Source organism: Cornus florida, unplaced genomic scaffold, assembly GCF_030987335.1.
Source record: "Cornus florida cultivar Cherokee Brave unplaced genomic scaffold, ASM3098733v1 CherokeeBrave_3.0.0_Hap2_Chr09, whole genome shotgun sequence".
In the NCBI taxonomy this organism is placed as follows: domain Eukaryota; kingdom Viridiplantae; phylum Streptophyta; class Magnoliopsida; order Cornales; family Cornaceae; genus Cornus; species Cornus florida.
This window is the reverse complement of record NW_026775579.1, coordinates 91,659,949-91,683,587: the sequence shown is the minus strand read 5'-3', so window position 1 is coordinate 91,683,587 and position 23,639 is coordinate 91,659,949. Positions and strand designations below refer to the sequence as shown.

At 36.3% G+C, this 23,639-nt stretch overlaps 3 protein-coding genes across 4 annotated transcripts; all 3 read right to left on the bottom strand.

The window, feature by feature from the left end:
* Positions 1-1,062: 1,062 nt before the first annotated feature.
* Positions 1,063-6,996, bottom strand: LOC132275176 (endo-1,3;1,4-beta-D-glucanase-like). 2 transcript variants are annotated; one of them, XM_059776591.1, is made up of 7 exons: positions 6,537-6,996; positions 5,257-5,278; positions 3,787-3,913; positions 3,277-3,367; positions 3,041-3,130; positions 2,626-2,726; positions 1,063-1,349 (listed from the first exon to the last, which is right to left on the bottom strand). In XM_059776591.1, the coding sequence occupies exons 1-7, from the start codon at positions 6,592-6,594 to the stop codon at positions 1,209-1,211; spliced, it is 630 nt and encodes a 209-aa protein (XP_059632574.1). In that variant the 5' UTR covers positions 6,595-6,996; the 3' UTR covers positions 1,063-1,208. The 2 variants fall into 2 exon arrangements, with proteins under 2 accessions (XP_059632574.1, XP_059632573.1); XM_059776590.1 differs by lacking the exon at positions 6,537-6,996 and adding an exon at positions 5,759-5,998.
* Positions 6,997-7,568: 572 nt separating this feature from the next.
* LOC132275178 (uncharacterized protein At5g19025) lies at positions 7,569-15,033 on the bottom strand. The gene is made up of 2 exons (XM_059776595.1): positions 14,148-15,033; positions 7,569-8,474 (listed from the first exon to the last, which is right to left on the bottom strand). The coding sequence occupies exons 1-2, from the start codon at positions 14,825-14,827 to the stop codon at positions 8,438-8,440; spliced, it is 717 nt and encodes a 238-aa protein (XP_059632578.1). The 5' UTR covers positions 14,828-15,033; the 3' UTR covers positions 7,569-8,437.
* Positions 15,034-16,115: 1,082 nt separating this feature from the next.
* Positions 16,116-23,639, bottom strand: LOC132275174 (uncharacterized). The gene is made up of 6 exons (XM_059776588.1): positions 23,266-23,639; positions 21,447-21,683; positions 20,705-20,816; positions 20,446-20,620; positions 17,344-17,581; positions 16,116-16,605 (listed from the first exon to the last, which is right to left on the bottom strand). Exons 1-6 carry the CDS (start codon positions 23,438-23,440, stop codon positions 16,310-16,312), a joined length of 1,233 nt encoding a protein of 410 aa, XP_059632571.1. The 5' UTR covers positions 23,441-23,639; the 3' UTR covers positions 16,116-16,309.

Here is a 23,639-nt window from a genome sequence, read left to right as displayed (position 1 = left end):
TACCACCATGCTACTTTTTGTTGATGATATACTTATCCGTCAGTCATGACACTAACAGAATTAACAAATTGAAGAAAGAGTTAAGTTTTTGCATTAAAAGATTTGGGACAAGCAAAAAAAATTCTTGAAGATTATCTGTGACAGGAAGGTCAAGAAATTGTGACTATTACAAGAAAAATATGTCAAAAAGGTGCTTAAAAGGTTTTATATGGACAAATCAATCCAGTTGGGTCTCCTCTTGCTAATCACTTCAAATTCCACTGAAGGACAAAAAAAATAAAAAATGTATGCCATGGTGTGTAACCAAACATGGCACATGTAATTGGTATCGATAATATATTTGTTTCTAACGCTAGCAAAGAATATTGGGCTGCACTGAAGTGGATTATCAGGTATCGGGCACTTTCAGAGTTTGTCTTTGTTTTGGTAATTGAGAAATTCACATATGCAAATATGGCCGGAGATACAAATTTTAGGAAGTCAAATTCAGGATACTTGATGCCGATCAACCCACTCCTCTCAACAATCATATGCCATTTCAACTCCGATCAAAATGAAACTTTAGAAGTTTTGGGAAGCTCATCCTCTTTGATCAGATTATCAATTTGTCTCCTCTAGAATGTTTTCCTTTCACCCCTACACCAATGAATTCCTTGAAAACATTGCTACCATCACCTTGACCACCATTACCCAAAAACTTTGAAATGATACTGGAGACGCCTTACCAGTGTCACCACGACATTGCTACACTGCCCCGACACTCGCCACCCCTTCTGGCTGTGTTGTCAACCCACACTGTCGCCCTCGAAATATGAAAGATGGGTTGAAGCATAATGGACCAGACTCTTGAATATTTTGTCCATTCTCACGAGCCTCACCTTGCACAAGCCTCGTGCCAAAGCATGCCATCCTTCAGAATTATGTAAAGGCATCCAGTGTCCTTTCTTTGCCACTTTGTAAGAGATGATCCACCATGTGAAACCAACTTTCGACATCACAAATTCTGCTCATTCTTAAACATCTTTAAAACAAACCATCAATCGAGGAGGGCGCACAAGCAAGTTACTACATATTAAACATCTTTAAACCAAACAATCCATCGAGGAGGGAGTACAATCAAGTTACTACATATAACTGCTGCATAATTTAACCGCGGCAGCCGAGTTATTACACCTCAGAAAAGTATTCATATGACCTAACAATGTTTCTTACTTTAGATACTTATCAAACCAATTCAACATATCCCGGTGAGCCTCTTCTGCAGACTTCACAGCTGCTTCATCTTCATCCTTGCACCTCACGGTCCAGCCATGTGCAACTCCCGGAAATATCTTCACAAAGTGATCAACCTGCAAAGAGAACACATCATTAGTTTAATTCTTTTTGGTTGGTGACACTAATTTGTAGACTTTTTCCTTTATTAATATTCTAACAGGGTATTGTAATTTGAGATTTAGAGTAAGGGAAAACTAGGGCAGATAAAACGAATTATTATGTACTCATAGGTTACTGTAAATTCGATATTATGGCACTCATTGTCGATTTGGTGGAGTGTATGGAGTTAATTTGTCACCCCCAATTCATCGCACATTGACATGCATCCATAACAATGCTCATACCACTAATTATTTTAAAAGATTGTTTTGATACAACTCAATATTAAAAAAAGATCCTATTGTCAATTTTAAGAGGTTACCCACCAAAAAGTTTTCAATCATCAAATTTCTTTTCCAGCAAAATAATTATAAATTAACCAAAATAAAAGGAATCTTAAAGCAATAAACCGTTAATACATCCAGACACAAAATATAAAGGCTTTTTTGGATTTAAAAGGGTAAATTAATTTCCTTCCAAATCCAATTCTGTTTTAGAAAGTATATAAACAGAAGATAAATCCCTCCCTACTAAAGAAAATACTCTATTATCCGGGGGTGGGGGAACTCAATTAGTAATCAAACAAAGAAAGATGAGTTTATAGGCAGGATATGATCACTAAAAACTCAGAATCTGCATATGAAAAAATACAAGACAAAATGCAAAAAACCCCATTCAATTAATCCCGTTTGCAAACTATCAAAGATTTACAAATAACTCCCTTTGATAATTTAGCTACGACCATAGCAATAAAATTGTGTTAACTGTCCTTGTGAAATAGAAATGAAAAAATCGAGTTAAAAAGAAGGATTTTGAAAGAAAAAATTATCCAATATTAAGTTAAAGTTCTAGAATGTATTGTTGAAATAATTCAACCCATTTTTCTCTCTTTGAGTTCCAAATATGGATCGCTCCATAAATTATCTTCCAAAATTAATTTAGTCCACACTCCACAGAAAAGGACGTGTTGATCAAAATACAATGTTAATATGTCAGGTGGCTAACTTCTTTCTCATCCATTTTCTAATGGATAAGATTGCATTCATCTAACCCTTTCCAGACCCGCAATGGCGGGAGCCTTGTGCACTGGGTTTGCCCTTTTTGGCTAATGGATAAAGGTACGGCAGGTGAAAATTTACAGACTTTTATAAAAGCATAGGGGGTTATTTCAAATCTGATAAAGTTCAATTTATTTAGTATTTTTTGCATTTTGCCTAAATATATACATGAAGCATTAGCTTGATTGCCTACCTCAGACATAGCATTTAGGGCCCCGTCAAACTTTTTCAAGAGCTCTGGTGGAGACAGTTTGTCAATTTCAGCTCCCAGTATGGAAATTGGAACCTTAACCCCTGAAATAGTGCAGATTATTAATGCTCCAGCAAATAATTAAACCACTCCTGGCCCTAGTTTACCCTTCCCACCCCATGAAAACAGATAAAAAAAAAAAAAGAAAAAAAAAAGGTAGAACTCATAGTCCCCACCCCTAAAAATATAAATGGAAAAATATCAAGAATGTTACTTTTGAATGAAAATTCAAGGGACATTGGCTTCCACTAACTATCAAAATGATTATTAACAGCCTACTTTTAAGTACCCAATTTAATTATTGATAAAACAAACTTAAACCCAAAAATTTGGGAATGGTTTAGTATGGAATTCATACTCTGGATATCATCTGAAGTGACAAATGAAGGATGTAACATCACTGCAGCTTGGATATAGGCACACTTTGCTAGCTCCACGACAACCTTGGCTGTTAAGAATTCAAGTAGCCGACTGTTAGCCAATAGCAATAACAATAACAAAGAATAAAGATGCAGAAGTTGAAAGCAACGTAAACGATGGAGATCAAAGACAGTTTTCAAGGGAAAAAAAAAAAAAAAAAAAACCGAAACTCACCGCCCCAACAAAAGCCTGCAGCTCCAATTTTGGATACACCTTTACTTTTTAGAGCAGAAATTACTTGTTTTGCATCTTCAAATCCTTTATCCTACAGGAACAATAAGAATATTTCAGACACCAATGCTTTGGCACTACTTAAGTTGGATTATGGAAAACTAAACAATTAGGCTTCCTGATTTCAACCTAGGTCAGAAAAAGTTAAAAAACACAGTTCAGTATCGTTGAAAAGTTTTAGAAAATATCATTGTTTCCGGCTGAAAATGAGACATGGATGGGTCAGTAACTAGCCAATATATTTGCATGACGTTAAACATGAAACAAGATAAATATGTTCTGAGGGAAAACACAACATTTGAAGTTTTCCACAGTGATTATATAATTCCAAATTAAAATCAATAATGCTATTGGGAGCATCAAATCGTTGTCTTGGATTTGGAATTGAAGGAAATTTAGTTCAAACTTTAAACTAAGTTTAAACGATTTGGTGTTATAAAGATGACAACTAACCGGTCCGTGATCTTTTATCCAAACCGGTATAGGCCTTTCAGCATTATCAGGTACATAGGGATCTCCATATAAGAAGTCAGGAACCACCACATAGAATCCAGCAGCTCCAACTTTGTCAGCAAGCTTCCTTTACAGTTGAAAGCTAGCGATATTAGCTTCCAGAAGTGTATAAATAGTGCAAATTTGGTCATCCATAGTTCCATACTGCCAAGGGGCTTCCATTTGCTTACTTAAATAGCGTTTACTACATTGCCACTGAAGTAACACAATTGTACAGAAATGCAAGTATATGAAGCCAAACTCTTCCCCCTATTGTTATTCTTTGAGGCTAAACGTCAAGTTGCAAAAACATGGACTCCAAATAGTCCATATTTCACTTTCTTTTTATACTGTGAAATATCAGTGTCAGACACGTGACCTGAGGGTCTAGGCTAGGTCCACTATGCCCAGTTGAACATGTGGCTAAAAAGATTATCCAATGATTCAAGTACCATATACATGAAACACTCTTATTATATTCCTTTTCTTACTGTATTAATGTCCATGTTAAACATTTTATGTTATATAAAATTAATATTTTATTCAAAAAAGTAAAGGAAGTAATTACATAATGTGAATACTTAGCCATGTCCCTATGTGCTTGAATTTGGAGATCATCTATATTCTATGATTTGGATACATGCCTATACCTGACACATTTAAACGAATCCGTGTAACGTAGCAAATTATTTAGTTAAACTTTTTACATAGTGGGAAACCCTATCTCCAATTATCTTGAAAAATGAAAATTAATGAATCTAACTCATAATAAAAGAAGAATAGTTTGAAAAATAAACAAAATCAACAATACTGGAAGAAATCTACTGATTGTAGAGAACAAATCCAGTTGTTCCTTGAATGAGAAATGTAAACCTTTTTTTTCAATATAAAGGCAATAGTAAATTAAGTAGATTGATAGTTACTTATTACATATCATATCCAGAGGGGTTAAAACTAGTTGATGCAATGGCTGGATAATAGTTATTTCATTTCTTAAAGCCTTTTTGAAAGGTAATCTGCAATTTTAGATGAGTTAAGGAACATAACAAGAAAAAAACCACTAAATGGTATGTCGTCAATCATCATACATGGAGGTGCCTCTTATCTTTTAAATCATATTTCCTTCATATTTACTATACACATTTGGATTCTAATAAGTCCCAAATTAAATATATAGGTTTTGAATTCTGTTTCATGACTGAATGCACAAGGAGCATACATTGGATCACTATGCAGTGATAGAAAGTTGAACATTTTTTCCTGATCTAGATGAATAGAGCAATTAACCTATATTAAATTACACAAGAATTAGCCCAACAGGAAAAACAAAAACCATCTAGTTGTGAAATCAAGCGAAAACATTTCAAGCAATTATAGCCTGAAAAACTGCATTCATATAGTTGCATAAGCAAAGTTAAGAATTAACAATACCTCAATTTTGGAGCTTCATATCCTGCAGAATCAAGTCATACATGAGAATTAGATACCACATTGACCATGATGACGACATTTACATTATTTAGAATGTAGGAATGATTTATAAAGCGTAAATGATTCTATGAGCACATATGAGCCAATATCATCTTTACATACGTAGTACGGAGTATATATTTTCCCAAATATGGTCCCTTAACAAAAAATCATCTTTACATAAAATAGGATAACAAATAAACCGAAATAATCAGGAAAAGGAATAACCACTGTAAGAAGAAGCAGAAGAAGAAGAAGAAGAAGAAGCAACCTTTATATGTAGCAACAAAAAAGGCACAAGTTAGGCTAATGTTATTCAAAAAACCCACCAGCACAATTTCATGATCCAAGATAAAGTACCCATCAGATTAATCAAGATGACCCAAATGACACACCAGATAAAGAAATACCCAAGTCATAAATTTTGGGGGAAAAAAGAAGAAAAGAAAGTAGGGCTAAGTACCATAAACATCAGAGACGAGAAGGATAGCAAGTTTGGAGTCAGGGGAGCCAGTAACGTAGGACTTGATGCCTCCAAGTTCATCTACATGTCCTGATCCACAGCTTGAGCTCAGGGTTGGTGGGTTCTCACAACACTGAGGTCCTGACATTCCTAGGATCTTTCAGAACAATGGAAGCAACGAGAGAGAGCGGAGTGATGTATATCTATAGACTCTGGATCTGGAACATATATGCATATTAAGAGGACAAGTGGCACTGGTCTGTGAAAACATAAAATGATTTCTCTTATTCCTATCATTTTCATAAAAGATTCTTTGTTTCAATTTTTTCTTTAAAAAAATAAATAAAATAAAATAAATAAAAGATGACTTGAGACTTTGTTTACGTTATAATTTTTCTTTTTTTTGAAGATTATTGTTAAAAAAAAAAAACAGCAGAAAAGGCTTGTACTTGAATATAATTTTTTTTCCTAAATTATCAAAAAAAAAAAAAAATAGGAACAATACTTGCATCCAACCCCGGTTGGATGAAGTTTATGCAACGTGAGTACGTGGCCCAATCAGGACATGACAAGTATTCATAAGCACTGTTGAACTTAAGTTCGATACCCAACTTAAATGGGTTTGACCCGATAGAACACTTTATTTTTTTTGTTTTGCTTTCAGAAGATCGCTCCCTTTGCTCTCTCTCCTAAAATCTGCAGCGATTACCCATCAATCTCACCACCGCTCACCCACCAAACACAACCATCAATCCCAAACACAACAGCCATTACATACCCAAATAGCAGTCCCTAATCGAGAGAGAGACGTATTCGCAGGCCACCATCGCCACCATCTCCGTCGGACTGAACTTCGAGCACAGACTACCACCGCCGGAATGAACTTCTACGACCACTCGCTGTCACGCGCTCACGGGAGTAGATCTAACGCTTTGTACACGCGCACACGCGCCTCTTCTTCTCCGATGATTGCAATACAAGCTCAAATCCAAACCCTTCACAAATTGCTTCTATCCAATCCACGGGCTACAAATCCTCCATTCTCTCCGACGCTGTGAAGATGCCGTCCGCCTACCGCTCCTACATAGTCCGCACACTTGTGAAGAGGATCTCAGCCGTCAAGGTGGAGGACTGGAATGGGTTGATGAGGAATTGGGACGACGTGGTGAAGGAGATTGAGGAAGATGTTTGTAGAGAGAGATATGATAGAATCTCGCATAAATGGGTTTTACCCGAAAATATATGGGCAATGCCCAATTTAATTTTATATTATTATAAACATGTATCGGCATTCTATTATGCCACGTACCCAATTGGACAAACTGTATTATCCAAAAAAAAAATAGTGACACCATCACCTTCCTGGTATGCTTGTAGTTGGTTAGTTTTGACTGTTGAGTTCATTTGAATCTTTTCATCTTTAATTTTAATTTTTAAGAGGAATAAAAAAAAAAAAAAAAAAAATCACTACATCACATATTTAAATCACCATTACTAAATTATGAGACCTAGGTCACGGAATAATTGATGGATTTCACTGGCATCAATGGTGTTCTTCAATTAGAAAATTATATTAATTTTCAACAAATTGTGAAATTGAAAATATATATATATATATATATATATATATATATATATATATATATATATCATTATTGATCGTTTGAGCCCCAATTCGGAGGGGTTTGAGAACTCTCTCTAATCCTGCTAGTTCAAGACGGTGAGACGCCAAGATTTGTACTAATATTATGACCATATCAGAAAAAAAATATAGCATGATTCCATTAAAGGTACACAGATGAACCATGACTTACAGTCCCCAAAAAATAATTTTAAGATGGCGGTGAAACATAAGAATATTCATGTGGCCAAACAGCCTAACACAGTAACACCAACTAATTGTTGCAATCATGTGCAGAAACCTAAGAAAATTTCCAAACCTCCAAATGTTGTCCCAAGCCTTGTTCGGAGGGTACAAAGAACCACAATCATAAAATAATTCAAATGTGATAAAGAATCATAATAATATTCACGCAGCTAAACAGTTTAGCCTAACAACAATTAATCGTTCCAACGCTTTCAACTCCGTTGTTCGTTCCTCGCGCAGAAAACTCAGAAATTCTGAAGCAATTCCATATGCTGTCTCAAGCCAAGTTCAGTCAGCATTTTTTGCAACTTTTAGAAGCCTAAATTGCATAGATTTTCTACCTTTAAAGAAAGCACAGCAAATCCCCTTTAAACCAGAATATAAATTGTCAACCATCATTCAAATCTTTTGCCCGATCCAAGGGTAAGACACTGGTAAAGTAGCAGTAGCAGTACTCACAGCACCACTAACAGTTCGAAAACAAGCGCCACCCCTTCAGTTTAAGTGAATAAAGTATCCAAATACCAAAGCTAAAATTATGACATATCAAATTGCTGATTCATATATTTATTTGCATTTTGTTTCGTATGTTCTTCCAGAATGGGGAGACAGATAAGCATCCACAGTAATGTGGAATATGGATGGTTCTTGTAGAAAAGTCTGACTAATGCTGGCTTTTAGGATTAAAAAGAATTGTTCGAATCAAAAGTAAGTTCTTTAGAAAGAACATCCAACATCTGGAAGGTAAACAAGATGGTAAAAAGATAAACTTAAAAAATATGCGAACCCAACGATGGAAGCGTCGTCAAGAATCAGCGATGATCTCCACCTCCATTAAGAGCCAGACTCCTGCAGTAACAGCACACATGAAAAGTTATAATCATCCAAACAAAACAAGATGAATGTGATAAATCAAAATTGCTCATCAATAGAAAAAATGTGTCAGTATTGTAAAAGAGCATATCAGTGAAAATGGAAGGCCTCTTCAAACTTAGGCGATAGGACCCCATTTACAGCTGGTTGGCTCGAGTCTATAAAAGAATAGAGGGGTAATAATAGAAGGAGGGGCATGGTCAATCCTAAACTAAAAGGAGCAAGCTATAGGCTATAATGAAAGTCAGACGAAGGAGAGGACATTTATATTAAACACACTTCCCTTTAATAGTCGTACTTAGATATCACAGAAAAAAACAAGCAATCACGCCTGGAACAGAAAGAAAAGACTGTTATCCCATGTTTGGGACCCAAGGCAAGGGGGTAGATAGACAAAGCTCTGGCCTTTTCGTCTTCTTCTTCTTTAGAAGAATATTCACCCCCTAAGGAAAAATCTGTAATGTAATGTCAGCCAGTTTAACAAAAAAAAAAGCCCAGTCTGCCTTAATAAGTTGGCTAGCCTAGGCACTTATTCTTACTGCTGAAATCAATGCTTAACACCACTCATTGATGTTCAACTGAATGGCTATGCATAAATGTTGGAGCAAAATAGAACCACTGCAGTCATATGCGACTTTTAGCAGGTCTGGTATTAAGTTATCTTTGGCATGTCCAGGAAGTTATATGGTACACTTAAATTTGACTAATTCCCTTCAGGACTTAAAATTGACCACACATTATATTAAAGTTAAAACAAACAACAGTGAAGTTCAGATAATCTTTCATCAGAAGTGTAGAAAACATTTCAGATTGACGGGGGGGACAAAAGACCATCAGAGTAAACTGATCAATTATGTTTTTTCTAAGCGAGATGATTGAACATTTGAAAGGTGGAAAGGTTATGCTTATAAAAGAAGACAAAATTTGATTATGGCTTTCATAGGTTGGAAAAAAGTGTACAAATTGAAGAGAAGAACAACAAAAGGCTAGAGATCACACCTAGATTCCCATAGGCATTACACTTAGGATAAGAGTTTCATTGCACAATCAGAGTGTGCTATAACAGCATTTGAAATTTCCCTCATCTCCATTAAATTAAAAGAACACAAGTATATATATAAGCTGCTGGACTCTACCAATGAGAAGTGGGACTTTGACTTGAAAATTATAGACAAAACTTTGACTTGTAAAACCCATTTAGACCAACTAAAATTTATATAAAAAATCGGACACATATCTTGACACGAGAGGAAGGACCCATCATAGGAAAAGCTTCTTGTACACCTGTTATAATTTTTAATGCCCAATAAACAATTTGGTCCTAGTGTAAGAAAAAACCAGCTATGCCAAAAGGTTCACTTGAATACAGCCAGAACCACCTTTAACCCGAGTAAATTTGCAAGGTTTTCTAAATCCACTGATGAGAAGCACACAAACTACATGCAGGATCATCATTGGAACCATCACAGTTGCTGACCACCGATGAACTGATTGGATTAACCAAACAAAATTAGCTTCACTCATTATGTATTGCACTAAAGCAGAAGCTTCAAAAACACTTGAATGAAAGAGAAAATAGGCTCAGAGCAAAGCCATAGCTACATGTACCTTCTTTAAATCCGTATTGTTTTCTTAAAGCCCCTTCTGAATGTTCTCACTTAGTAATATCAATCTTTGATTCAGTCTCCTTGACCTCATCTTTCTTTTTTCTTTTTTCTTTTTTTGATAAGTAAAATTTCATTAAAAGGCGCTCAAGAGAGGAGATCTCCCAAAAAATGCAATTGCATTAAAGAATACATCTCTATACCCTAAGCTATCCAAAAAATCAACAAAATCCTCTACATATATACAACCCTTCCCAATAATCCAAAAAAATAAGGAACTTAGAATGTAGTGCTTCAGCACCGACACCAGTGCTTCCACGCCATCAAAAGACCGCCTATATCTTTCTCTCCATAAGTCCCACCAAATGCAAAGAGGGCATACCCTCCATGCATCTCGAGCCCTCCACCCCACTGTACATCCTCTCCAAGACTCAAACACATCCATCATAGGGGCTGGTAACACCCAATGCACCCTGAACACTGAAAAACACGTAGTATGTCCCTGACTTCTTGATCTCATCTCTTATCACAAGGCTTCTCTTGTGATTCAATGCTTGGTCTTTACTTGGAAATTAAGCGAATCAATCTATGGTGATTTTGGCTCATTATCTTGAGCTGGTTCATCTTTAGAATCTGGTTATGCATCATTTTTGTATACATTTTGGTTGTTTCATGTTAAATGTACATGAATAAGGGTCTAAGTTGGTTGCAGATACTGTTTTTCAAGGAAATTGGTTAGCTCCTTGAACCACCTTTTCTCTTAGCAATTTACTTATACTGTTCAATAAACCTTTCCTTGTGGTCGGGAAAGTGCACACCTTTCTCTCAGCATTTCTTGATCAACAAACAGTATTTTTAATATCACTCAACCTAGGTGCCCCATTGCTTTATTAGTAAAGCGCGCTAGCTGCAATCAACGAAGCTAAAGCAGCGCACGCTAGAACTTCAATATAAGAAAGGTACAACGCAACTCTTCAAAATAGTTCCGGCTAGTCAGTTTGTTTCCAAATTCCATTCTGACTGCCTTTAACTCAATCCGCGTGACTAGGAATGCTCCATGGCAAGAGCAAAACTGCTGCACGACCTTAAAGATCTTTTATTTCTAGGTTTCGATTTTTCAAACTTTTTAATTAAACATGAAACTGTATGCGTTTCTTCTCACACAATGACCCACATCAAGATCATATAACCAAGGACAACAAAGTAAACTTTCAATATGAGTTCGTGAGAATAACATAATACCATATAATATCACTATCATGACCACAAGCAATTTTGTTGCCAGTATAGATGAACTATTGATCTGCAATACTTTACATAGTTGCAATATTATTTGTTGGGCAGTATTCATAGGCGGTTGACCACAGTAGGTTTCAAGTTCAAACATCAAATTCATGTTGTTGCACCTGTCAATAATTAGCTATTCCAACAAAGAACCAGACATTAAAATTTTGAACAACGCTTCCAATCCTCCTCTTGTGTAGGTATTGCGAAGATACACCTCATAACAAAAATGCATATCCTCAAACTCCCAAGTCTCAGACACATCAGATAAAATCTGTCATCATCATCAAGTTGATTTGCCGTTTCTTTACGTTAATCCATTGTAAACAACATATAACAGGTTGGGCTCATGCTGGACTTGGTTGCCCGACACCTCTGCCCGAGTCCAACCCAAATTGAGATCAGGTTGAAAATTTTCAACCAACCTCAACCCAAGCAACAATAAGAGCTGTCCAAGCCCATTCAAAGATTGGATTATGCTTGAGTTAGGTTTGGGATGGCCCGCCAAGTAGCACCCCTAATAGGCTTTAGGAATATAATGGGGCTGAAGTTAGATGAAACATGGAGGGTAAACGGTCACAATTATTTAAAAGTTTAGGTTGTTGGAAATTCCGGATTGCAGCTATTCATGGTGCTTAGGTGTAAAATTGAAGGCCGAATTGATTTAGGACAATATTTGCATTACACAATCCCAAAAAGTTTCAAAAGCTCTTGAAAATTCTCTCAATTGATCTTCATTAAATTGAAAAAATATGTAGATATATTGGATGTAGAACTCTTTGTACACCTACCAGGAAGCAGACTTGAAACTAGAAACTAAAGATTGTTGACTTGTAAAAAATACTTGACCAACTGAGACCCAATAATATAAATCCACACAAATAGGACCCATGAACCCTACTATAGCCCATATCCAGTAAAACTAAGAATTAACCAAATACCCTTGCCAAAACATTAGTAAAATTAAACCACTAGAAAACCAAATAAAGAAAGCATACTTAAACTAAAGCTTGATTAAAGTCCCAACTAAATCCTGACTTGTAATTGAGCCAATACTGAAGATTTTCTTTTATTTGAATTTGTTTTTTTCTTGAACTTCAGATGATTGTACCAAGAATTCTGGAAGATCCACCTATCATGCTACTTCTAGATAACTTAAATGATGCATAACATCTCTCCACACTTACAAACAACACCCACATATATAGCTCCCGACATGCATCCAAAATTAGTCCTATGAAGCACACACTTCTAAGGAGTTATTCCTTGCCGTAATTGATCCTCCTAAAACACTTTTTCAAACAGGTCCAGCATATCATGGAAGTCTACAGAAAAAAAAGAGTTCATGATTTCAAACACTTGGTCCACATTTCTTATAAAGAGAGACAAAATTATATGTTTACCTGAAACCTGTTAGTTCTTGACCATTTTTTAAAAAGGTCATGACTAATGGAAATACCAAAGGAGTTTGATGGAAATGAGTCATCATAATTATTTATGAACACACATGTTCATCACACAATTGTAATTACATATACACATATATATAAATATAAACATATATAATTGAGCATATATCTATCAATATAATATTTATGATCATGTCCTTCTCATGCCCCTAATTATTTTTTAAGAATTCATACTATGCATGCGAAGTGTCATGTTTGTATCCATGTACATAGAATAGTGTCCTAATCTAGTCTACTTCTTCCTTAACAGCTCTATATCTTAATATTGGGGCCTAACTATCACTGAAAATTTTCCATATCTTTCTTTATAAGTTTACCTAAATGAGATTCAAGGGCCATTATTCAAGCTTACTAACATTGCTGTTCTAAAGATTGATATACCAATAGAGATGAAATCCAATTCATAGATAGTAAAGCTCTAAGCAAGATAATTGATGCTACCATAATCTATAGTAGCGGTATACGTCAAATTGCTGAAATCGATCACCCCCCACCAAACAAAAAAAAAAAAGAAAAAATAATCAGTCAGTTATTTTATCATCAATGATCATTTTTTTTTTTTTTTTTAAAATGAGATAACATAACACTAGGGATGAAAAACATGCATTATCGTGCTAAGGACTTGGATCATAATACCGGACCTGAAATCCACCCGCTTTTGGCTAAGTTTTAGGTAGAGGTTCAACTCAAATATCTAGAAAAGTACAAAAGGTCATTGCCTAGTTGTGACTTGCGAGACATTGGTAAAGTGGCTATAAAAGGTCTCTTGGTGAACCTATATTATTAAGATTTGATTTAAAAATTTGTTGGACTAAACATAAAATGTCAAGGCCAAATATGTCAGACCCAAAAACCATTAAGCACTACAGGAGACTCCTACAACCTAATGATTCAATTCGAAGATCCACCATTTCAACAACCAATCACTGAAAACTAGTAAATTATAGATAACCAAGTGGGGTTGCATTTCATTCAAATTTCTACATACCCCACACTAATCGGAAACCCCTGAAGTACCAAAAAGTAAAATTATTTATATTAGTACAATTACAAATAAACCCAAAACCAAATACAGGTTAATTAGTAAAGCAAAACATGTTCCGGAGTAAAAAGCAGTTCCATTTATTATCAGTTTAAGCATTCAAATGCATAATATAGAAATCAAATCAAATATATAAGAATTTCACCATAAAGATGCCACAAATGCAGTCAATTCAGTGGAATCAATCTTGTCAATATGCACTAAATTTGACAGAAATTGCAATGCATTCAATAGAAATCATTGCACTCACTTTTTGTGCCGACGCCCTCGTTTTGCCCCCCAGCCTTCGAGCTTGGCTACAGGGCATCCACACTTTGACCTAAACAGCAGCACCGCCCTGCCATTGGGCGGCGCCATCTTTCTCAACTCCGCCCTGAGGCACTCGTAATCGGGGTTCCCCTCAGTCCCTCCCTTCCACGGCAGCTCATCGATCTCCTTCACGGCTGCGGTGGGTGATCTCAAGCACTCCTCCGTCTGCAGCTGCAAATCAAACTCCATCGCCTTCTTCAATCCCTTACACCGCGGATTCTCACACTTTCTAGATCTGAAGCCGCAGCAGATCTGGACGGCGAGGACCGAGACAAGGAAGAAGCACACAAACCCTAAAAGGTAGAAGGTCGGGGAGTCGGGGAGGGTTATAGAGTGAGAAAATTCGAGAGAAGGGAGGATGAGAGAGAGAGACTGGAAGATGTAGGAGAAGTAGGAGGTGATGAGGAAGGTTCCAGAGATGAGGACGAGTATGAGGATGAGAATGTCAAGGGTGGCCGAAGGGGAGTGTTTGCATAGGAGGGAGGAGGAGGAGGAGGAGGAGGAACAGTGGGTGGTGCTAGGGTTAGGGTTTGAAGGGGAGGGTTTCTTGTGGTTGTTGGGTTTGTAGAGAGAGGGTGAAGAAGGGGCCATGATGATGGAGGGGAGGAGGTGATGGCGCATGTTAGTGGGTGTTTTTTTTTTTTTGAGGGAAAATGAGGTGCTGGGGTGTTGTTCAGGTGTTATGTGTCTTTCGGGGGAGGAAGAGATAGGGGCATTTTAGCACCGGGATGCGCATGTTAAGATTCAACCATGTTTTTGAAGAATTGAGAATTTTATGATGAACAATCCAAACTCGTAGCAAGTACGAAGCCTTTTTTATTTTATGTTTTTATTATTTTTATTTACTTTAAGTTGGCAATAAATTCACACAGAGTAGCTTTTGTCCACATCACCAGAATTTAAAGGATGTTTTATGGTTGTTACTTTATATATTCATGCTACAAAATCTCACAGTTTGGTTTGTACTGTTTTGATAGTTGCAAACTTGCAGTAAGAATTTAATTTCGTACAAGAGTGAACAAAATCATCTAATTATTTGGTATGTATTATTTACAGTAATAGTTAAAATGAGGATTTAATGACTTAAAATCTTTTCTTTCCTTTTTTTTTTTATTTTTTATTTTTTATTTCCTCTCTCGGCTTGGTATTAGATGAAATTTTGGATAATTAGGCATTGAAGAAATTGGTGGAATAACTAGCATTTTTTTCCCGAATAACTAGCATATTGAGTTTGCAATTTTTTGTGCCAAGGGATTCAATTTTTATTTATTTATAATAAAAATATATTTGAATGAAACATGATAAAAAATAAAATAAAAAACCAACACCACCAGTCCACCACCAACAACAATTTGTACATATCCACCGAAGTTCTTGTGCTTATCCTACCTAACTTATAAACAGACTTGTACGTGCATAATAGTGAGAGAGTGTGTGTGTGTGTGTGTGTGTGTGTGAGAGAGAAAATTCCCTCCTAAAGTACACGAAGAAAGAACCATCATGCAAGTCATTGCCAAAGTTCCTGAATTCAATCACACGCTTGGCAGATTCTCTAGTCCATGGCAATGCAAAGGGAGTATTAAATAAAATTCAAACCGAAACTTCTGTATTGCCAAATCTTATGTCATACTTGGACTTACGCATTGGAAGAGTTCAAATCTATTAGCTCCTCAAAAAAAAAAAAAAAAAAAATATCATCCCTACTTTCAATCTTCCAGCCCATAGATTGTTACATTAAATTTTTTATCCATATAACTTGGCAATTGATCCAAAGATTACAAAACTTCCAAATTCTAAGCCACATTAACCATCAGTCAAGCTTTTACACACAAGCAGGACAATTAATTCTCATATGGGAATGGACAAATTCAAATGGTTAAAATTTTCAACCATTAAAACATTCAAAGGATAACACATAAGCATCAGTCATCAGAGCACTTCCTTGTGAAAAAAAAATCATGTTATACAGAGTACTAGTTTTTATATGCACATCACAACCACCAGTAGACATTACATAAACCGGATTTGATCACATCATACACCTTTAGTGAAAGATTAACATTGATAGGTAAAGGAGCCCTAAATCCAACATGAAAAGAAGATCTAAAAGAACTCGCGGTCAGGGAACAGCAAAGGAGCCACAAGAGACCAGACATACAGAACAGCAGTGACCCACTCGGTACAGATCCGAACCCAAACTGATGTCCAGCCAACATCAATCAGGTCGGAGCTCTCAGAAGTGCTGGTCCACCCAGAAAGAAGCATGGCCGAATACATGCTAGCCAGAGCAAATATCAGATGGAAGAATGTATAGGAGTAACTAACTGGCCGTGCTTCTGTTTCCTTCTTTTCTTTCCCTTCTTCCAGTTTTTCAGAATCAAGAAGGGGTTTCTTTTCACCTGTAAAGCAAGTTTTTGACTACATGTTCAGAAACATTAATTAGAACTTAGTAATAACCAATTCAAATAACAAACATCATAATTCTCATAATTACCAGCTAGATGGTTTCAAACAACAAGCCTTATCTCTCAAATAATTTTCCAGCTAAACGGTCTGAATATGCAGAAGAAATCTCTAGTTATTGTAGAACGGTATTACTTCGTTATTTTGAAGGGGGCGAAAAAATGAACTTGGAGTTGTCTGGGAAACAAAAAAATATCCATCTAGTGGGAGTTGGTTCTAGATAGAACCTTTGTATATGTTCAAACTTATTGAGCCCAAAAACTGGTTTGATATCCAATGACCGCTGATTTCATGGAAATCATTGTCCAAGTAAAATGTTGTTGCGAGCATAACCAACTCAGGCATGCTATCCAAAAATTGATGCCCAAGCAAAACATTTTCTCGCCAAAATCGCTCTTCGAGTGCAAACTTTACTATATAACCAGGTGTGCCCGATATCTCCTCTTATGCTAGGGCAAAGCTAAGCATTTTTCGACTATAAGCTTTTTGAACACCAGGGATATTAAAATAGCTAGACTTATAAAATAAAAAATAAAAAATAAAAAATTATATATATATATATATATTAAAATAGCTACTTTTGCAAGTATATAGTTTAATTTTGAAGAATTTTCAAGCCATTTAAACAACAGAAACCATAAAGATCCAGGAAGGGTTTGCAGAGTTTTTAGTACCTGACTTGGGAGAAGATGGTGGGGATAGAAATGTTGTTGATGATCCGGCTCGAAGGGCAGAGTAAAGAACTGAAAGAACTGTTGTGAGCATCCCCAGAATAAGGGTACTTGTGGAGACTGCACGGGTATTATTGAGACCATTGCAGACATAATCTCGAGGTTCGGAGGATAGACCAGTAAAACAAACGTAAGCACAATAAACGGAAATCACAGAAGCGGGCAACAGACTTCCATTCACCTGTTTATAATCACAAATGACAGCCACTAGTAAATTATAATCAATTTCCACACCTCAGAAGTCGACACGTGTGTGGCTCACTTTAACGAGCCTCGTAAGTTTGCAAAATATTTATCAATTTGCACCGTATTACAAGGCACATTGTATTTTTTATTACGGGTGTTTTCAGTTATTAGAACCATCAACCATAGTGTGACATAAATGAGACTGGTGTTGTGAGAAACCAAAAAGACTCATACAAGAAAGGAGCTAAGCCCTTCAGCAAAAAAGTAATAAACAATGTAATAAAACATCGCGTGAATTAACCAAAAGACCCTGTGTGAATTAATTAGCCAGTAAAAATAGCTCTTCAGAAGTACCATGAAGGTGATCACAAACTTCTGAAAGTATTTAAATTTGTTGATGCCGTTCATTTACAGCAATGGCATTTACTTTGATCACTACACAATCAAAACCTTGAAATGTAAAACACAACCCTTAAGAAATAGAATCTACCTAACCCGAGTAATGCGAGTATTGACACAATCCTTGCCCAACCCCAAAGTCTTAAATTCCTTAACTTTCTTGCCTTCCAAATCATCCAGAATACCATTAGAATAGAAATCTTGAAAGAGTGTGGCCATTAGCTTTCCAACACCAAATTCCAGTCATTCACTAAATCCCTCAAAAATAGGAAATGCAATGTACAATTGCACATATTTAATTTTCGATGAAAATAGGCCCATGAAGTAATGAGGCTTGCAGCTTACATAGTGTACAATAGTTCAAAACAATCCATCTTCTAGCAACTATACTTTCCACGAGAAAATAGTACAATGCCATGCTTTCCATTTGTCAAGGTAAATATTTAATTCCTGTGATGTCTGGAAGCCAATAACCTTTAATTACTTAAAGTTAAAAAAATAATACGTCCTAATAATTTAACTTCCCAAAAAGGTTGACTTTTTGGCTGTCCTTTTCAATCAAATTTCTAATTACTCTGATACAACAAAGATCCGAGGTGAGCCCCAGGAGGAAGCCTAGACTGGCACAAAGGAGAACAAGATGGTGGAAGTTAGAGTGTACGACGGTTCCTCAAGAGGGATAGGCATAAGGAGGAGGAACGTAGGTTTGAAGTGGCAACTTTGGGAAGAATTACAATGGTACTTAGGGATCACGAAGAGGATGTTTGAGTTATGATTGTCTAGATTAAGTGGATAGTCAATGAAGGCAGCTCCACATGAAATGAGGTGGGGCATGACATTGACATCATAGGTATGACATTTTGATATAGGACAGAATTTTCAACGAGTCCATTATTGACCCAAAAGGACACGCTTTTGAGTGGAATGACCCAAAAAAAAGCTAGTGGATCATGCTGGTTTTCGGCCAAATTCAATAGTTTTGGGCCCCAAAATCATGTTTTTACTCCTATAGGAAGACTGGAATATTTCGGGATTTTTGTTTGTGGCCTAAACGAAGTCGGATTGTTCCGAATTTTTATATTCAATAGTTTTTAGTGATTAAGTTTCTTATTCTATTTTTTTCGTAATTTTTTGGAATAAGTTGATTTTTATGCTTATTTTGAGTGTTAGTTTCCTTTTCATATTAGGTTTCCTTATAAGCTTTCTTGATGCTGTAAGTTTTCTTAAAATGTAGGGTTTTCTTTTCATTATAAATACATATACTACAGAGAGCAGAATTGGTCTGCAGAATCACCAATTCGATTATCAATAATATGTAAGATCTCTGCAAATCTCTTTTAACTTGGATTCAAAGTTATTTATCGTTCATTTGTGAACATTCATAGCTTCCACTCTGTCACATTTAATAAGATGAGACAGTGAATAGAGGAAGGATGGGTTGACCCATCTCAGAACTTGTGTGGAACGAGTGTGTGTGGAACTATTACTTTCTTTCTTTTCTTCCAGCCAGGAATCGGTCTTGATAATTCCTGTAGGGGGTTTCCTGGACTAGCCCTAAACTTCAGCTACCAAGCCAATTGTCTCTAGTATCCCAAAAGACTTCCTTGGATCTCCTTAGTCCTACAACCAATTTAAGTTGATCTTTGAAGGTCCTCAAAGGTCTTCATGTCTTCCTCCAGACTTATCTATAAAGAGGAGGTCCATTAAGGCCTTCAGATTTAGAGACAAAGGCCATACAGAGGCTTGTCCGTAGAAAGGAAGCCCAACAGAAAATAGTTGCCTGATCAACAGCTGGGGCCCCCCATGGAGCTTGAGTAATCCTTTGCAAACTTCTTGAGGCTTGCAACCTTCTAAAAAGATCAGAGTGGTTAAAAACAAGGGTTTATAAAGTCGAGGGTGTTCCTGAAGACTTCCAATTTTTTTGATGGATCTCTTCGTTGGTATATTGACTACAGCGGAGTTCCTGAAGACTTCCTTATTTCCTATTCCGGTACATGTCCAAGGGAATGGGCCATGTACCCACAATTGTCATCCCATATCCCCTTGGTGTAATTTAATCTACTTTAGTTGGATTTTTTTTTTTTTTTGTATCTACTTTAGTTGGAAATGAAAATTCACCCTCAAACAAATAGCGTGGTTAGAAGTTATAGAGTAGGTTCCACATTGGAACATTGTTATGTGATCTATATGCAGCCAATATCACCATAGATCCTCATCACTGCTGAGGGAAAAAGGCTACTTAAGAGTTTTTTAATCAAATTTTTTTTTTTTGGAAGGTATTTTAATCATTTTAATTCTTAAGCAACAACAGTTGATACATTTGAACAGTAATAGAGTTAGAGTGGGACAGTGAAAATCTACATAACATGCAGGAACTAAAGAAAATAAAAATCAAAAGAGAGAACAATATTACAAAAATGTCAAAGCAATTGGATGTCAATAAAAAAAGATGCTCCTCACCTTTGGATGCAATGCAATAACAGCAAATGCAAATGCAAGGATCATGGTCATGACAATGAAGAAGACATTGAGACCACAATCTTGACCAGAAGGATTGAACCAAATAAATAGAAGTCCCGAAATTGTAAATGCTGCAAGGTAGCAGATCACTGATACACCAAGTAAAGCAACATACCTGGAAAAACCCTTGAAAAAGTCAGGTAAAAAAAAAAAAAACTCAGGACAATGTAAATGATAAGGTATAGCAACTCAAACCAACCATTTCTGTTCATCTTTCGCGACCCAAGCATCGTTCCATGAGTGTGTGGCATCGAGTAGTATAATCACTTGAACCAATAAAAATAATCCTGCCCCAAATTTTGATAAAATCCCTGCAATTATGGTAGGTTTGCAACAATCAAATCCTGACTAGTTTGTAAAAATAAAACCAGATTTTGAGTACTAAATTATCAAATTACAGGAAATATCAGGCCGATAAAAATGAATGTCCAAAGGCAAAGTAGTGTGCTAACTGCTCAAACGTATGGCACGGAACCAGTCATTTGGTGGATACCGCCAATGACATTTTTCTTGTTGATTTTCTGAAACAACAGACAACGCAATATATAAAGACATATTGATGGGTTTCCCAATGGATCACCATGAACCACTTTTGTTGTGACATGTATGAGAACGAGGACAAATTGCACTGGTAGTCCTTAAATCAGGTTTGACATATGAGGAATTCCTAGAGTGGAAACTGGATAATGGTGCAAGTTACACAGGTCAACAAGAGAGGTTATTTTGTTGTCGAAATGAGTTTCTCCCATGCAAATACTGACACTCACAAAATCAATGCTCATTTCCCCAGTTCATTAATCCATAATGCATGGTGAAAAGGAAACACAGAAGCTGAAATGTGTCAAAATGCTCCATCCATTGAGCTTGATAATAGGAAAAAAAACGCAGAAGAAAATAAATACTTCAAAATGAAATTCTAATGATGAGGGCTAAAAGCTGACCATAAATTGTCAAGACAATATTCGGGAGGAAAAACATGAGGATTACAAGCAAAGCCCAAATCACAATCTTAGCAGTCCATCCACCATGGTGCCAGGAATCACGTCTGTCATTCTGATCCTTTACTCCAATCATTATAAGGGCAAATATTGCGAAAAACAAGAAATTCCCTAAGCTGACACGAAGAACTGCTTGTATTTGATACCATTCTTTTGAGTAAGAATCAGAAGTGTTGATCCCTGTAAAGCAAATAAAAAGAAGTTCCTCTCAGTGAGCTAGTAGTCTTAATAAATCCAGGACATGAAATGGAGTGGACTACCATACAAAGAAGCTTTAGTAAAATTCAATGTCAATGCTTAGACTCATTGAGTGATTTTGGATCCAAGTCAACCTGGTCATACTTCAATTATTATGAGAAACAGTATTTTTCTCTGTTAGTGAAATTTTGGAGGGAGGCAGGGGTTGTACACAATTAATACAATTGGTCTTAAAAATAAGATAATTAATACTCCGTATATTACTTACACAGAAATAATGAAATAAATAATTAATGGATTCCTCCCACATTTTAAATATTGTTACATAGCAATGGAAAACTCAAATGTCATGCCCAGGATAAGTTTTTAATCAAAGAAAATATTTCATCTACCAATTCTTTAATAGCAAGTGAATGGAATAATTTATTCATACATCAATAATTCCATTATCTGTATGCATCAATGAAAACCTACTGTGAAAATTCAAGGTACTAATCCTTGAGAAAAGGTTTTTTTTGACCAAATAATATGAGCCATCAAATAAGGGCGAGCCCTAGGGCAACAGTATGGTTGCTCCATTGTGACCTTAAGGTGACGGGTTTGAAACAAGAAACAACCTCTCATATAGTGAGGTAATGCTACGTACATCTGACACTCCCTAGACCCCACAGTAGCGGGTGCCTCATGTAATCGGACTGCCCTTTTCTCATATGATGCCATCAAACATTTGGATTCTAAAACATGGAATTATTATTAGTTTTCTCAGAATTTAGCAATCTTGTTCTCTTTTTAAAAGAATTGGAGTAGCACCCACCATGCAAATCCTTTATTAATAGAATGCCAATCAAACAAAGCTCTGACAATTTCAATTCAAGGATGAAGGTTTGAAAAAGCTCATTAAAAGGTCGCTGACATTGCACAAATGTCATAAATAAAATACTCCATTCTGTTTAGAGAATAAGAAAAATTGACTACTGTGTTGGTTGGCCTTCGGTGGGATGTCCATAAGATCTATAATTCCCTAATATTGGTGAAGACTGCTGATGAATGCTTTTATCCCTTGTAACTTTCACAGAAGAGGAGGGCTTCTCAATCTAAATGAATGAAGTAAAGGAAATTTGGCAGATTCATACATCAACAATCCCAATGGGACATAAAACAGTAGCTAGGGGCATGCCGTGAGTGTCTGGTTAGTATGATCTCTCCTCCCAGGGGGAAGGTTGAGTATTCGAGCCCTGGTAGTGGGCATGTTGTGAGTGTGCGTTTTGCTCTAACTTCCGGGAAAAACAATAAAACTGATAAATTCTAATTCAAAGTACAAACAAGGATACAGAAATGCATAATTGGTAGATAATTTAATATAGGAATAACAAAGCACAAGAAATGACCATATGAGAGTTGAAAAGAAGCCCCAAATCATCAAAACACCAATCTAATATCCAATAACCCAGTTGAGTACAGTACAAGGCCAATCATGCATGCAACTATATATATAATATATATGCAAACACCATAAACCCAATTGAGAACATGTGACGAAAATGAAAGGGGATTGGAGACATACATGAGCATTTCTCCAAGAGAGGAGCTGCAACTTCTCTGAGAATCCATGAAACGATCAAAGAGATGCCAAAGAGGCCGCAATAAGCGAGTCTAGCTGAGCGTTTGGAGATCCCAGACGCCACCGATGAGCAGAGACCGCAGGTCAAGGAAGCACAGCAAGAACACAAGCACGACATGTCTTTCTCTCTCGACTGTATTTTCCTCAACGATTTTCGGCTTAATGGGTAGTATATCTATAGTATGGTCAACCAAAAATTCCGATCTTTTTCCTCAACGATTTTCGGCTGGGTAGTATATCTATTCTATGGTCAACCAAAAAATCCAATCTTTATCTTTCTCTCTCTTTTTTTTTTCAATCTTTATCACTTACCCTCT

What these genes read in the sequence shown, in the direction of transcription:
- LOC132275176 (XM_059776590.1), bottom strand. Translation starts at nt 5,906, where the DNA reads ATGTCAGGACCTCAGTGTTGTGAGAACCCACCAACCCTGAGCTCAAGC. An exon ending in TGCAGGCTTTTGTTGGGGCG is followed by an intron (nt 3,131 to 3,276) that starts GTGAGTTTCGGT and finishes AATTCTTAACAG; the next exon opens with CCAAGGTTGTCGTGGAGCTA. An exon ending in CCCTAAATGCTATGTCTGAG is followed by an intron (nt 1,350 to 2,625) that starts GTAGGCAATCAA and finishes TTCTCTTTGCAG; the next exon opens with GTTGATCACTTTGTGAAGAT.
- LOC132275178 (XM_059776595.1), bottom strand. Translation starts at nt 14,827, where the DNA reads ATGCGCCATCACCTCCTCCCCTCCATCATCATGGCCCCTTCTTCACCC. An exon ending in CGAGGGCGTCGGCACAAAAA is followed by an intron (nt 8,475 to 14,147) that starts GTGAGTGCAATG and finishes CTGTTACTGCAG; the next exon opens with GAGTCTGGCTCTTAATGGAG.
- LOC132275174 (XM_059776588.1), bottom strand. Translation starts at nt 23,440, where the DNA reads ATGTCGTGCTTGTGTTCTTGCTGTGCTTCCTTGACCTGCGGTCTCTGC. An exon ending in TATTGTCTTGACAATTTATG is followed by an intron (nt 20,817 to 21,446) that starts GTCAGCTTTTAG and finishes CCATAATTGCAG; the next exon opens with GGATTTTATCAAAATTTGGG. An exon ending in TTATTGCATTGCATCCAAAG is followed by an intron (nt 17,582 to 20,445) that starts GTGAGGAGCATC and finishes GATTATAAACAG; the next exon opens with GTGAATGGAAGTCTGTTGCC.